General features: G+C 60.1%; 1 protein-coding gene and 1 long non-coding RNA gene across 7 annotated transcripts; one reads left to right on the plus strand and one right to left on the minus strand.

Moving 5' to 3' along the window:
• Positions 1 to 286: 286 nt before the first annotated feature.
• On the plus strand, positions 287 to 3,138 carry LOC115836399. Its single transcript, XR_004031473.1, has 2 exons — positions 287 to 1,095; positions 2,780 to 3,138. It is a non-coding gene; the product is annotated as an uncharacterized LOC115836399 (long non-coding RNA).
• A 493-nt stretch (positions 3,139 to 3,631) lies between these two features.
• Positions 3,632 to 14,683, minus strand: INPP5E (inositol polyphosphate-5-phosphatase E). 6 transcript variants are annotated; one of them, XM_030818192.1, is made up of 11 exons: positions 13,430 to 14,683; positions 9,569 to 9,692; positions 8,860 to 8,957; positions 8,145 to 8,269; positions 7,785 to 7,904; positions 7,307 to 7,414; positions 6,650 to 6,811; positions 6,167 to 6,282; positions 5,487 to 5,623; positions 4,629 to 4,768; positions 3,632 to 4,479 (listed from the first exon to the last, which is right to left on the minus strand). In XM_030818192.1, exons 1-10 carry the CDS (start codon positions 14,239 to 14,241, stop codon positions 4,636 to 4,638), a joined length of 1,935 nt encoding a protein of 644 aa, XP_030674052.1. In that variant the 5' UTR covers positions 14,242 to 14,683; the 3' UTR covers positions 3,632 to 4,479; positions 4,629 to 4,635. The 6 variants fall into 6 exon arrangements, 5 of the variants coding, with proteins under 5 accessions (XP_030674052.1, XP_030674053.1, XP_030674054.1 ...); XM_030818193.1 differs by having other exon boundaries at positions 3,632 to 4,768; positions 7,307 to 7,411; XM_030818194.1 differs by having other exon boundaries at positions 3,632 to 4,768; positions 5,529 to 5,623.
• Positions 14,684 to 14,850: the final 167 nt, after the last annotated feature.

The raw sequence follows: 14,850 nt of genomic DNA on the forward strand, positions 1-14,850 counted from the left end.
GCTACAGGGTAACTTTTCATGTGGTGTAAAAACTTGTACAAGTGGCTGGGTGCAGTGGCTCATGCCTCTAATCCCCGCACTTTGGGAGGCCGAGGTGGGCGGATCACCTGAGGTCGGGAGTTTGAGACCAGCTGAACCAACATGGAGAAACCCCGTCTCTATCGAAAATACAAAATTAGCTGAGCGTTGTGGCGCATGCCTGTAATCCCAGCTACTCGGGAGGCTGAGGCAGGAGAATCGCTTGAACCTGGGAGGCGGAGGTTGCCGTGAGCCGAGATCGCGCCACTGCACTGCAGCCTGGGCAGCAAGAGTGAAACTCCATCTCAAAAAAGAAACAAAAACAAGCAAAAAACAAACGTGTACAAGTTAAAACTTGTAACGTGGTTCTCAAACACCCATAGAAACCTCGGGAGCTCCAAGGGGTGTGGGGAGGTCGGGCCTGGGGACCTGCGTGGGCCACCTTCGATGCTGCCTGTAGTCCAAGGATAGCTTCCTGCATGTGTGACTTAGTGGGCTGCACAGAGCTGTGTGGCACAGTTTCGTCAGGAGGAGAGAACAGTCTCTGGTCCTGTCTTTTGAGTAGCTGAGAAGCGTAGCCTCTTTGCAGTACTGATGGGAGAGGGAGTGGATATTTTCAGGAAATTAAACTCGTAAGCTTTACTCCTCTTAGCCTCTTACTGTCGTCTGGCTATCGTCGTTTCTGTAAGACCTGGTGCCTTTACAACACACACACTCCGCTGACGGTGACTGCTTGAATTTGCCCACGTGGGAAGCGTCAGCTTGCTGCCCACCTGATGGGATTGGAGGGCCGGAGCCAGAGGACGATGGTGTCTGTTCTAACAGTGGACTTTCTGTTAGAAACATCCTGTTGTTCACCACACCTGGGACACAAGCTCCTGGCAGTACAGCCCCTGATGTTCAGCTGCACAGTGAACGCAGAGCTCCGGCGCCACACGTGTCGGGCCTGGGGTTGAGCTTCTGAAGATTCCAGTGAAGCACGGTCCTGCTCCAACTACCGAGTAGCCCGAGGACATTCTAGAAACTGCTACCAGTTAGCCCTCAGCGTCTGTGTTTTGGAAGCCGAGGCCAACACAGGTTCTCTCCGTTCCCTGCCACACAGCTGGCTCTCCCTCGCCGCCGCCTCTCTCCCCGCAGGTCGCACACCCGCCTTCCCTGCCACCCTCCTCCCCACTTCGCTTTGTCTTTTTTTTTTTTCCTTTTTTTTTTTGAGACAGAGTTTCGCTCTTGTTGCCCAGGCTGGAGTGCAATGGCGTGATCTTGGCTCACCACAACCTCTGCCTCCTGGGTTCAAGCGATTCTCCTGCCTCAGCCTCCTGAGTAGCTGGGGTTACAGGCATGCGCCACCACGCCTGGCTAATTTTGTATTCTTAGTAAAGACGGGGTTTCACCATGTTGGTCAGGCTGGTCTTGAACTCCTGACCTCAGGTGATCCACCCGCCTTGGCCTCCCAAAGTGCTGGGATGACAGGCGTGAGTCACTGTGCCCGGCCCCGCTTCACTTTTTCTTTGGAACTAAGGTGCACTTGAATTTGTTTATAGTCGGCTGCCTTTTTTAAGATGGTCACCTCCCCCAAGCAGTCTATTTGGTTCATTCCAGTGTCCCTGCTGGTGACTAGACCACCTGGCCTGGAGCAGAGCTAGGAAAGCACTTGCTGAACAAAAGACACAAGCAAAGCATGCTTGAGAGAACAAGAGCTGAATTTTTTTTTTTTTTTGAGATGGAGTCTTGCGCTGTCGCGCAGGCTGGAGTGCAGTGGTGCCATCTCGGCTCACTGCAAGTTCCACCTCCTGGGTTCACACCATTCTCCTGCCTCAGCCTCCCGAGTAGCTGGGGCTACAGGCACCTGCCACCACACCCGGCTAATTTTTGTGTCTTTAGTAGAGACGGGGTTTCACCATGTTGGCCAGGCTGGTCTCCAACTCCCAACTTCAGATGATGCAGCTGCCTCGGCCTCCCAAAGTGCTGGGATTACAGGCGTGAGCCACTGTGCCTGGCCCCGAGAGCTGAATTTTTGAAACCACCCTCACACAGTCGCATTTCACAAATTTTTTCTTTATTTTTTTTAGATGGAGTTTCATTCTTGTTGCCCAGGCTGGAGTGCAATGGCACGACCTCGGCTCACTGCAACGTCCGCCTCGTGGGTTCAAGGGATTCTCCTGCCTCAGCCTCCCAAGTAGCTGGGATTATAGACACCCGCCACCACGCCTGGCTAATTTTTTGTATTTTTAGTAGAGACAGGATTTCACCATTTTGATCAGGCTGGTGGTGAACTCCTGACCAGCCGTCTAGGCCTCAGGTGATCCACCCACCTGGGCCTCCCAAAGTGCTGAGATTACAGGCATGAGCCACCGCACCCGGCCACATTTTTTTTTCTTTTGCCAAATGTGGCAGTGGAGGATAGTATACCAAAGCTGACACTAACACTCAGTTCTAAGAACCCACTACTATCGAGCCAGTTTTTTTTTTTTTTTTTTTTTTTTTTATGAGATGAGGTCTGGCTCCGTCGCCCAGGCTAGCCCTGGAGTACAGTGATGCAACCACAGCTCACGGTAGCCTTGACCACTGGGGCTCAGTTGATCCTCCCACCTCAGCCTCCTGAAGAGCTGGGACTATAGACACCCTAATTATTATTTTAGAGATGGGGTCTCACTAGGTTGCCCAGGCTGGTCTCTAACTCCTGGCTTCAAGCAATCCTCCTGCCTCACTTCCCAGAGAGCCACTGTGCCTGGCCGCATTTAACAATTCTTTTATTTTCCAGAGATTGGCCAACATCATTTGTGTTCATTTAAACTCCTTTCTGAGTGAAATTCCATTAATCTAAGATCTAGCAGTGAGTGCCAAGGGAATCACCTGACTTTCGATCCATGATCTTACTTGACGCGTTATATTCCGCCCTCCCCACCACCGCCACCACAAGACTTGAAGCCTCTTACTCTCAAGCCACATGAACACACTCCAGGGTCGGATCAGAATCTTTTCAACAATTGTTTGGGTTGGAGAAAAGGCCTAGGAAGAAGGCATAAAAGCTGACTCATTTTAAGCCCCATTACCATAAACATCTTGGTACAGATTTTCAATGAATTAATTTGAAATTTACGGCACATTTGTTCAGGCAAAGTCTTTTTTTTTTTTTTTGGAGACGAGTCTCACTCTGTTGCCCAGGCTGGAGTGCAGTTGTGCGATCTCGGCTCTCTACAACCTCCGCCTCCCGGGTTCAAGCAATTCTCCTACCTCAGCCTCCTGAGTAGCTGGGACTACAGGTGCCCACCACCACACCCGGCTAATTTTTGTAATTTTAGTAGAGATGTGGGAGTGGTCTCACCATGTTGGCCAGGCTGGTCTCAAACTCCTGACCTTGTGATTTGCCCACCACTCAGGTGATCCACCTGCCTCAGCCTCCCAAAGTGCTGGGATTATAGGAGTGAGCCACCGCACCCAGCCGAATGTAGGATTTTAAAGAGCAGAGATGAACTGGACAAGATCAGTCAGCTGTTGAGGGTTGAGACCAAACTTTTTGCCTGTGGATTTTACAGCCTTTGAAACAAGGACATTGTGAGAATGGGGTATGCATATATATTGTTTCTTCCAGGTTTCAGTTTTTGGCCAGCAAGAGACTTTAAGACTCAATATATGCATTTATTTAAAAATATAAATATGGAAAAATAATTTAAAAGACTAGATTGAATGTCTCTAGATTTTCGCACATTCAAAGACTACATTTTTTCAAGAGATGGAATGGGACACAAAGCAAGAATGAACGGTTCTATACTCTCGAAGAAAGAACCCCGGGACATGGTGGGGATCCCTGGCCCAGGTGTTCAAGGTGGTGGCATCCTAAACGTCCGGCAGTTCCCCAGCCAGGCTCCACTAATGTCATTCTGTGGCTGGAGTTAAAGAAGCAAACGGTCTACATCACCAAAACCACGAGATGGTTTCACACAACAGGCTTGGCCTGTGAGAGGAGGGGAGGCGGCTTCTTACTCAGCCGGGGAGGCCCTTATGCTGGGGTGCAGGCCTCCTCACCCCACCGCGGGCAACCTGCAGCCGAGCGAAGGGGAAACGTGCCGCGTCCTGGAGGCTGTGTGGTTTCCTCAGCTGGGCTCTGGGGCCCACTCCGAGGTCCGAGGCCCCAGGGGTCACCTAGCCCAGATCCAGCCTTGCTCTGGATACCTGTGTGACATGGGGTGGTGTGTGTTTCAGGGGCTGCCAGGAGGACACAGATGGACGCCTGCTTCGGGTGTGGAGTCTCGGAGAGGCTGGCGCAGAGCACGGGGGGTGGGGGGCGCTGTGAGTGCCCCAGGGCACGGGGGCTGCTCAGGAACGGATTCTGACGTCTGCCTCCGAGAGTGGCTGGGGTCCGTGGTGCTGCCAGGCGGGTCCAAGCCCTGCCCACCCACGCCGTGTGGACCTGCCACGGAGACGGGCGAGTCCAAGCCCTGCCCACCACGCCGTGTGAACCTGCCACGGAGAAGGACAGGCTCGCTCAGGGTTGGCATCCTTCCTGGGACGCTGGCACAGAGGCACGGTCGCCACAGTCCCTCGGATCCCCGGAAGGCGGCAAACCCTATGTCCTTCCCAGTGGGTTTTGATCAATACGATCACCCCACCTTGCAGTTAAGAAACGGAACAGATGGTGCTGGAGTTCTGACTCTGTAGTGCTTGCTGCCTCTGAATCTCCTTCGAAATCCGTCTTTTAATTCCTAGTAAGTACAGTTCTCTATCAAATTTGCCAGCTGCCAATGGAATGCTGTGGAGGAGGAGGGGGCGTTAGGAGGAGGTCGGGCCCGGAGGAGGGGGCGTTAGGAGGGGGCTGGGCCTGGAGGAGGGGGCGTTAGGAGGGGGCCGGGCCTGGAGGCGGGGCGTTAGGAGGAGGTCGGGCCTGGAGGAGGAGGAGTTAGGAGGGGGCTGGGCCTGGAGGAGGAGGAGTTAGGAGGGGGCTGGGCCTGGAGGAGGGGGCGTTAGGAGGGGGCCGGGCCTGGAGGCGGGGCGTTAGGAGGAGGTCGGGCCTGGAGGAGGGGGCGTTAGGAGGACACCCAGGGCCCAGAGGAGGGGGCGTTAGGAGGAGGTCGGGCCTGGAGGAAGGGGCGTTAGGAGGGCGCCCAGGGCCAGGAGGAGGGGCTGTTAGGTGGGCACTGGCCCGGGTTGGCACTGCCTCTAAGCACAGGGAGGCCTGTTCCTGGGACAGAGCCGCAGGAAGGATGGGGTGGACGCTGAGTGCTGAAGGCCTCCCTCCAGCTGGCCACACCCAGCCCCCCAGCTGGGCCTCTCTTCACTTTCCAGAGCCTCTCCCCCTTCCTGCCTTCTTCCTGCTCCAGGATGAGTCCAGCTGATCCCAGGGAGCACAGCCCTGAAGGTCCCAGAACAAAGCCCCAAGTGGGACCCCACAATGACAGGGACCCTCTTAGCTCACGGGACGACGGCGCGATCCCCGGGCCCAAGGGGAAGGTGAGTGGGAAAACACTGACTTGTCTCGGCCCGGCCTCACTTTCACCCGGAAGAGACCATACACAGGGCGGTGGTCGGACGTCTTGATCCCGGGGCAGGAAGAGTAGCTCACAGGACAGATGTCACCCTTGTGGCGGCTTCTGTACAAGACGCGGTCCTTCGGGAAGATTCCAGAGGCAGGAGGTCCAGTTACTCGTGAGGAGCTGTGGGGCGTGGCCCACTCACCTCCCCGCTGTTCTCAAGCGTCCCCCACAAGGAAGCCTTCTGGGACCCCCGACACCCATGCCTATTTTGTTGCCTGGCATCTGTGGCCACCTGGGCCGGGGCCTGTCCCTCGCAGCTGGAGAGACCCTGTGGACAGCGGCCGCTCCTACCCTGCCCTGCCTCAGTGGCTTCTTGAGGCTTCCAGCAGACACCAGGATGTGCCCAGAGCTGCAGCCATGGGCCTGGCAGGAGGGTGAGCGAGGGTGCAACGGGCAGAGGGCAGAGGCTCTGCAGGCCGGGGGCGAGGGCGTGGCTGGTGCCCTGTGTGCCAGCCGGCTCACCCAGCCTTGAAAACACCCATGGAGAGGGCGCCGTTCTCCACCAAAGGGGGCTCGCCACAAGGCCAGGGTGCAGAGCTGAGGTTCAAGTCCAGGCCATCCAGGCTCAGACCCCTGATGCCAGGCATTGGCTCCCAGCATCAGCGGGCGGGCCTCACCGTGTACGAGGGCGTCCTCTGCTTGGAGGTGCTGTCGTACGTGTCCTTCCCGATGTCAAACTTGTATGACGGGAGGAAGTGGATGTCCGGCTCCTGGAAGCCCTTGAAGATGGACCCTGCCACAGGATGGGCACTCGGACTGGCTCAGACCAGCCTGTGCCAGCCGCGGCACCCCAGGCCCTCACCTTTCCTCATCTCCCGCCACACCCGCACCCCCAGGTCCTCACCTTTCCTCATCTCCCGCCACGCCCGCACCCCCAGGTCCTCACCTTTCCTCATCTCCCGCCACACCCTTACCCCCAGGCCCTCACCTTTCCTCATCTCCCGCCACACCCGCGCCCCCCCCCAGGCCCTCACTTCCTCATCTCCCGCCACGCCCCCCCCCAGGCCCTCACCTTTCCTCATCTCCCGCCACACCCGCGCCCCCCACCAGGCCCTCACCTTTCCTCATCTCCCGCCACGCCCGCCCCCCCAGGCCCTCACCTTTCCTCATCTCCCGGATGAGCTGGTCGTGCTGCAGCAGCGCCGGCACGTCCACCACCAGGCCCTGGCACAGGAGGGCATCCACGACTGTGCGCCCGCCACTCAGGCGGAAGTTGAAGTCTCCAAACCAGAACACCTCATCGAAGCGGGTGGTGACATCCGCTGCGGCACAGTGGGCCATGCGTAGGCACAGGCAGAGGGACGGCAGGTCCTTCCCCTTCCCCAGAACATGGCCTGGCAGTGGCTCCCAGGGGAAGTGGGTCTTGGGCGCCAGCCAGTGGGGCTGGGCCCTCTGGGGTGGGATTTGCATTGGGACAGCTCCAAAAGGCAGCTGGAGCAGCCTCAGGAGCAGACGGCGCCCATGGCAGGTGATGGCCAAGTCTCTGCTCCTCTCCGCACAGCCAGGGGAGGTGGCAGGGCGGGCAGTGGTGAGGACCAGGACCCAGGCCAGCGGACCACGCTCTGAGTGGACAGGATCCACCCACCCCACTAACCATGCTAAAGAACCACGAGGGGCCATGCGCTGGGGGCACCGGACTTTTCAGCCCTCGCTTCCCAAAGCTCAGGACGCTGCCTCTGCAGAGCTGCCCTAAAAACGACGGGCGCCCGCGTGTGAACCACGGCGGCACCACCCGCACGCAGTGTGGGCGCCCTCACCTGCGCTGGAGCGATAGGGGTTGGTGTCAGGCACATTTCTGGGCAGGGCCAGGGCTTGCACGGTCCTGGCGTAGTCCAGCAGCCGCTCCGCCACCTTCCCGTCGCCTGCTGTGGGAACAGAAATGGGGTAGGGGCCACAGGGTTCCGGATGCTCAAGTCTCCCTAAAGCGCCGCACCTCTGGACCGTGCCCTGACTGCGCGCCCCCTGCAGACGCAACTCCACCGGGCATCCGCTGCCAGGCCCGGCCAGTGACATTTCTGCCTTGGAGGACAGAGCACGGGCCCAGCACGGCACGCCCTCAGTGCCAGGGTCTGCTGGGGGTCCTTGGCGTGCATCTTAGCAAGTATAGTGCCCGCCCCACGGCCCTGGGTGGAAGATGAAGCCAGCGGCCAGGACCCCTGCCTTGGACAGGGTCCCGGTCAGGAGAGGAAGGCTGTTCTCACGCAGCACCTGCGACGCGGGCACCAAGCAACTTACAGGTGAAGTGGGATGTGATGAAGAGGAAGGAGGTGCCAAAAAAGGTGAAGCCGATGCCCAAGGCCCCCTTGGTCTTGATCTGAGACACGATGCGTGTGGTCACCGTGGAGCACTCCACCTCTGTGGGAGGGGCAGCCCTCAGCTCACCTGCGGGACGCTGCCAGGCCGGGGGTCGTGGCCGGACCCGCGTGCCAGTGGGGGGCTCGCTGTGGAGCCCGGGTGTGACATAGCAACCCCCAGATCCCAGACGCAAAGTGTGACTGTCCTGCCAAGGCCCCGGGTCAGCCGTGGAAAGGGGGGCTGCCACCTTCCTACTGCGCCCGCCCCTCCAGCCACGCCCGCCCCTCCAGCCGCGCCCACCTGAGCAGAACCAGATGAGGTCCCTGCGGATGAAGAGCGACATGTAGAGCACGCCGTGGGCCGCCGAGGACAGCAGCACGTAGTGCGGGCCCAGCGTCTCCTGCAGACGAGTCTCCCACTCCCGCCTGCAGAAGAGGCAGCGCGGCCGGCTGGGGGACGTGGCCCTAGACCTGCTGCCCAGAGCCCCTCGAGGAGCTACTAGGGAGAACCCCACGACCCGGCCTTGGTGTCTTGTGCAGAGAAGCATTTGCCAGAAGGCCTGGTGGGTCAGAGTTGGGACCTGCCGGGGGCCACAGGCCCCAGTTCTACTTGAGTGGCTCCCCTGGATCCCCGCCGAGACCCCAGTGAGCAGAGCTCCTCCTGCCTGCGGGACTCATGGGCCAGGGGGGTGGGGCCCACCTCAACTCCTTCCCCTAGAACACCTGTGTGGGCAGCAGCCACCTGCTGTTCCCGCCATGACATGGGGGCCCGGGAGGCCTTGGAGCCCAGCCCTGCTCCTGCTGCCCTTCTACTCTCGCCCATCAACAATTTGTTACCAAAATCAAATCTCATTGATTTTAAACTCTCCCGAGTTGCCACTGGAAAAAAACTGACCCGTGCATCCCACCCAGGTGTGGAGGCTGCCCGTGCCCGGCCGCGACCCGGGTCTCAGCGCCCAGCAGCTTCAGAGATGGCAGCCCCGGGGCAGGCACAGCAGGGCCTGCGGCTGCCCTACCTGTCAGAACAGCCCTCCTGGACCCCGATGACGTACAGGTCCTGGGCATAGTCGGCCTCGGCTGGGAGCAGGAACTCGTTCAGGCTGGGCGGGAGCTCCTGGAAGGAAGGCGCATGCGGGTGGGCCGGCTCCTCCCAAAACCTGCAGGCGCCTGTGGGTGAATCCCACTGCAGCGCCTTGAGTACCAGTGACTCCTCCGAATGAAGGGAAACTGAGGCCAGGGCCAAGAAGGGATCTACACTGGTCAGTCTCCGAGGCGGCCTCTGACACACCAAACACACCTCAGGTTGGCCCTCGGCCTCAGTTTCCCTCTCCAAACACGAGTCTGTCCAACGACCAACCCTGTACGACCCTCCCGTCACTGTGACCCCAGCCTGTGCTGCCCACCTGCCCCTGAGCCGCCCCACGCATGCTCCGCTGGCTGCCCTCCCGCTCACCTTGAGCAGACGATTCTCGGCCAGGCCCGTTGCCCCAAACCCCTCCCCTTCTTTCTGCAGCCACGTGGCCAGGGAGGTGCAGGCGGGAGCTCTGGGGGACGGGGGTTCTTACCCACTCTCACCCTCCTGTACTGCGGTTAGCAGTGGGGTGCACCTCGGGGCTCTGCCCTCCCGGCCCCAGGACGAGGCACAGAGCTGCCCCGTCTCCCTCACCTGCCTCTGTCCAGCACCATCCCGCCCTTCCCCGCCCAGCACCACCCAGAGCCACGCACCTTCTGGCCCTGCATGTTCCAGGTGGCCACGAAGAGTGCCATGTTCCGGTCTGGGAAGTAGCGGGCCAGCTCATCCGCCCCCAGCAGGGCCCCACTGGCCAAGAGGCTGCCCTCCAGGTAACTCCTGTGACGGGAGGACCCCAAGCTCAGGGCGAGGCACAGGACGCATCCCTGGGGGGTCTGGGCCAGGTCCCCAGGGACAACAGCAAAACCCATGGAATGTCAGGAGCTGCCCCCAACCCCAAGCAAGGACTCTCCTGGAGCCCGGGTACTGCTGTCTGCTCTCCAGGAACACAAGGCCTGACCTGGCTGCACAAACACCCAGAGCGGGTTCACACCCCCTCCCTACCTCCCGGGAAGAGGCATGACAGGGTGACATTTTGGGCTTTTTGGTGGTGGGGTCCCGGGAAAGCCACAGAGAGCTCCCAAACTGTAAGTCAAGACGGTGAGCACAGGGTGCTGTTCGGGGAGGGGCTGGTCCTCCTGCTTTCTCCCTTGGCCCCAGCACCAGGCAGGATGGTCTAAGACACGGAGACCACACGAGCTACACGGAAACGCGTCCGTCTCCTCGACACGCCGCGGCTTTGATGCACTTTTGGGTTTGCTTGTTTTGGTTTCCAGTGGGGATAGGGTCTCACTCTGTGCCCAGGCTGGAGTGCAGTGGCACTAACACAGCTCCCTGCAGCCTCCACCTCCCAGGCTCAAGTGATCCTCCTGCCTCAGCCTCCCGAGTGGCTGGGACTCCAGGTGCAGCGCCACCACGCCCGGCTAGTTTTTTATTTATTTTCTATTTTTGTAGAAACAGGGTCTTGCCACGTTGTCCAGGCTGGTGCTTTCGGATTTTAATACGGCGGTGCGCACAGATGGTTAAACACCGTGTGGCACAGCAACGTCCCTGCCCCTCCCCACACTCAGCACCTTCTGCCACGAGGGCTGCTAACCTGTCAAGAGGCAACAGCACCCACCTGCCGCTCCGTGGGCCGACCGGTGTCTGTTACTGTGGGCTCTGCTACTGTGGTGCAAAAGCCACCAGGGGATGTGGTCACAAGGGGCACAGCCATGTGCCCAAGACGCTTGATTTACAGACACTGAAATCTGAATTTTACAATTTTCTTGTACTGTGAAACATTATTAGAATGGTTTTGACTTTTTCCAACCATTTGGAAATGTAAAACCCGTTCTCAGCTCGCCGACTATACAGAAATGCCGTGGGCTAGGCTTGCCAGCCGTCCTCCTCACTCCCTCTCTAAGTCACACTTGTGCTGCTCCTTCTGGCATGGTTCCCTTTCGCAAGGGGAGACGAGAGCATAGTGCCGGATTCTTGTGACCTCCCACGAGAACTTCTTCAACCCTGGCTGCAGCTCACCAAGCTTCGCTGGACACGATTAAATCATGTCAGCAGGGAGGAACCTCGCTACCTCACCCCTTAAACTGTTGACAATCCCGGTCGGGACAGCTGTGTTCACACAGTGGTCATTCGGGACAGAGTGTTCCCGTGGCCACCACTGTCAAGTGACCCCGGGCCCAGCAAGGGCTCCTGGGTCACTAGACTGGAGGCCCATGGTCCGTTGGCCGGCAGTGCCCATCATGTCCACACCAGCAGCCACGTGGTCGGTCTGCCCAGCTCTGTCCAGAGCATGGTTAGTAACAGCAGGCCAGGGGTGGCCCTCGCAGCCATTCCTGTGTCTAGACACAGGCAGGGGCAGAGCTGCCTCGGACCCCCATCCAGGGCCAGGACACTGCAGAGCTTCTGCATGAGGACGCTCAGGCCGGCTGCCACAGCCTGGGCCAGCTCTCAGAGCAAAAGGAACGGGTGGCGAAAGGCCCCCTAACCCGCCCTGGCATCCCCAAGGCACTGGCAAAAGCCAGCAGCCATTCTCAAACAGGGTGGACCCAGCCGTGCACGTGTGGCCCAAAAGCTCAGAATGGGTTTTACTGTGTGGAACGGCAGAGACAGAAAAAAGAGCGAGGTTCCAATGTATGTCCCTAATAGACTCACTGGCACACAGATGCCCTTTGGTCCCCACTGTCTGTGTCTCCCCCTTGACAGAAAGAGTGTGCCGACCCCTATTCTAGAACAGACCAGAGGTCTGGAAATGGGAAGTTTTTAGGCAGCAGAACTGGGTTAAAGGATCCACATCAACCCTCGTTTCCTGGTTGTTTGAAAACAATGACTTGAGGATCCAAATCTGAGACACGACTGTCATTTTCTCTAACAGGTGTTATCTACGTAAACCGGATCTAATTTTAAAATGTGATGTTTTAGATGCACCAAGAAATCTCACTCTTTACAAGGAGCCCTGCAGTGAATTATTTTAACAAAAGCAACAGTTTTGCCCTGTATGTGATCGCACCTGTTCCATCCACGCACAGGAGGGGAGTATGGTGGGGGAGCCAGGCATGGGCCCTCACTCCAGCCCTGAGCCCACCTGCCTGCTGGTGCACCACAGGCACTGGGAAGTGAGGCTACCTTCGGGGACTGTGGTGAGCTGAACAGTGATCCCCAAAGCCATGTCTACCCCCAGACCCCCAGAACCTTGGAATGGGACTTCATTTGGAAACAGGGTCTTTGCAGACGTGTTTAATTAAGGACCTCAAGATAAAATCACCCTGGATTTAGGGTAGGCAGTAAATTCAATGACTGGTGTCCTTATAAAAAGAGAGAGGAACAGAGAGAGACAGGGAAGAGGCCACATAAAGACAGAGGCAGAGACTGGAGCGTGTAGCCACAAGCCAAGGAACAAGTGGGGCCCCAGGAGCAGGAGGCGGTGGGAGGACCCTCCCTGAGGCTCTGGAGAGGCTGCCTGGCCACACCTTGATTTGAGACTTCTGGCCTCTAGAACTGGGAGAGAGTCCAGCTCTGCTGTTGCAAGCCTCCCAGTCTGTGGTCATGAGTTACAACGGCCCCAGGACACCAACACAGAAACCACCTCACACCTCTCCCTTCTCACACCTGTCCTGCCTCCCGCCATGGCAGACAGACAAGACTTGGGCACCATGGCAGCGGGGGAGGGGGGAGGAAAAGAAGGGTGCAGGTGGCCGTGCCAAGTCATAGTGGGAGCATCTCAGGACAAGCCCCCAGACTGAAACCCCAAGACAAGACCAGGCTTGGGAGAGGTCATGGGTTCAGCTGCAGTTCCTTCCAGCAACAGCTGCAGCCCACCAAAACGTTCCTCATGAGCAAGTGGCTAAACCAAAGTAGCCTCAACACATCTGGGGCCTCTTGCGGCAGAAAAAAACAAACGGGGCAGGCCGGGCGCAGGGGCCCACGCCTGGAATCCCAGCACTTTGGGAGGCCGAGGCCAGGAGATCGAGACCAGCCTCGCCAACACGGTGAAAACCCGTCTCTACTAAAAATACAAAATTTAGCCAGGTGTGGTGGCGGGCGCCTGTAATCCCAGATACTCAGGAGGCTGAGGCAGGAGGATCCCTTGAACCCAGAAGGCAGAGGTTGCAGTGAGCCGGGAACGCGCCACTGCACTCCAGCCTGGGCGACAGAGAGAGTAACAAACAAAAACAACCAAAGGGACGGATCGTATACACTGACGACGTTTCCCAAGACTAAACAAGAAAAAGCGCCAGATACGTAATTGTATGCAGGATGCCATCTTGTCTGCCTTAACACAGTGTCACGCCCACGAATGGTTCCGAAACACACAGGAAAAGTTCTGGGAAGTTCGGGAGAGATGGGAAGGGTGCAGCTGTGGGGAGGGGCTGGGAGATAGGGTGGCTGCGGGAGACCCGCTTCGTTCTTTCTGGTTAGGCATCTTAAACGCTGCTGATGGGAACGGTCTCACGAGGTTCCAGCAGCCTGAACACTACAATGAAGGCGGCGCAGTGGCTGCACCCGCCAGGCCCTACCTGCTGCGGACGTCCTTGCTGCGGATGGGCGCCAGAAGGCTGAAGGAGGATTTGGCCGAGCGAAGGGAACAGTCGTCGCAGGCCAGGGGGCTCCGGGGCCGGCTGGGGCCCAGGCTGCTGTGGGCCCGCACCAGGAGCGGCTGCGCGCGGAGCCTGTAGTCCGCAAGATCCGAGTCGACCTTGTTTGCTGTCCTCAGGGAGTCGGAAGCGATGTCCAGGCTCAGGGCAGGCGGTGGGCGCGGGGGCAGCAGGCTGGGCAGCCTGGGCGAGCTCCCCGCCACGGCGGCGTCTCTGTGCGTGAGGTTCGGGGAGCTGCTGGCTACCCCAGAGAGAGCGTTACCCCCCGAGGACGGGCTCCCTCTCTCACTGCCCAGGACCCGGCGGGACTTCGGGATTTCCTGCAAGGAGGTGCTCAGGCAGGGCGGGGAGCAGCTGTGGGCGGGGGCCCCGGGGCCCTCGCTCTGCACTGAGCCCCTGGAGGGACTGGTCCCATTCCGGGCTTCCAGGTCCTCCTGGCTGCCTCGAAAACGCCTCCTCCTCCAGCCCTTGTCGTCCAGGGACAGGGCTCGCTCCAGCCGAGGCCTGGCGGGGGGCCGCGGGGTGATGGGTGCTGCTCGGGCTGGCGGGTCCTCGCCGCTGGGCGTGGCCGGAGTACTGCAGGCAAGCGCGGGGCTCTCGGAGCCCGTAGCATCGGGTGGGGACCCCGCGCGCTGGGCCAGCGGAGCGCCGGGAAGCTGTCCTTGGAGCGTCCTCCCTTCCGGCGGCTGCGGGGCCGGCTCCGAGGGCCGCAGGCTCTCCGCCTTGGACGGCATGGACGGGCCCTCCCGGGGGAGGCTTCGGCGCGGGGACGCAGGCAGCGCGAGGGGTCAGGGGTGCCGGGTCCGGGGTCGCCGGCGCAGCGAGGAGCAGAAACGCCGCTGCGGCTCCCGCTTGGGCCGGGGGTGGTCGCGGAGGGGCGGGGGCGGCTGCCGCATGACCCGGGCCCCGAGTCCCGCCAGCCCCTCGGCGCTCCCAGACGCCGTTCCCAGGGCGGTCCGCAGGCAGGGCCTGGGGCGACAGGCGGCTGGGCGCCTGTCGCGGCGGAGGCTCGACCCCGACGGAGACGCCGCTCGGGGAGAGGAGTGGGAACCGGGCACCCCTGGCTGGGTCCGCAGACTCCGAAGCCGAACCGGTACTCCCTGAGGCCCGGCCGCCCAGAGGCGGTGGCAGCCCGGCCGGGACTCAGCAACGGCCGCCTCGGGGCCGCGCCCCGGCCCCGGCCCCGGCCCCGCCCCCGCCCCGCCCACAGCGGCCCCTGGCGGCCGGAGGACTGCGCCGCAGCGGGCCCGCACGGGTCTCCCACGCCCCTCCCCACCCGGCAGGTCCCAGTCGCCGGAGAGGACCTGGGCGTAGGCCAGGAGAGCGCGGAGGCCTGCGGACAC

The sequence above is a fragment of the Nomascus leucogenys genome, chromosome 8 (assembly GCF_006542625.1).
Source record: "Nomascus leucogenys isolate Asia chromosome 8, Asia_NLE_v1, whole genome shotgun sequence".
NCBI lineage: Eukaryota > Metazoa > Chordata > Mammalia > Primates > Hylobatidae > Nomascus > Nomascus leucogenys.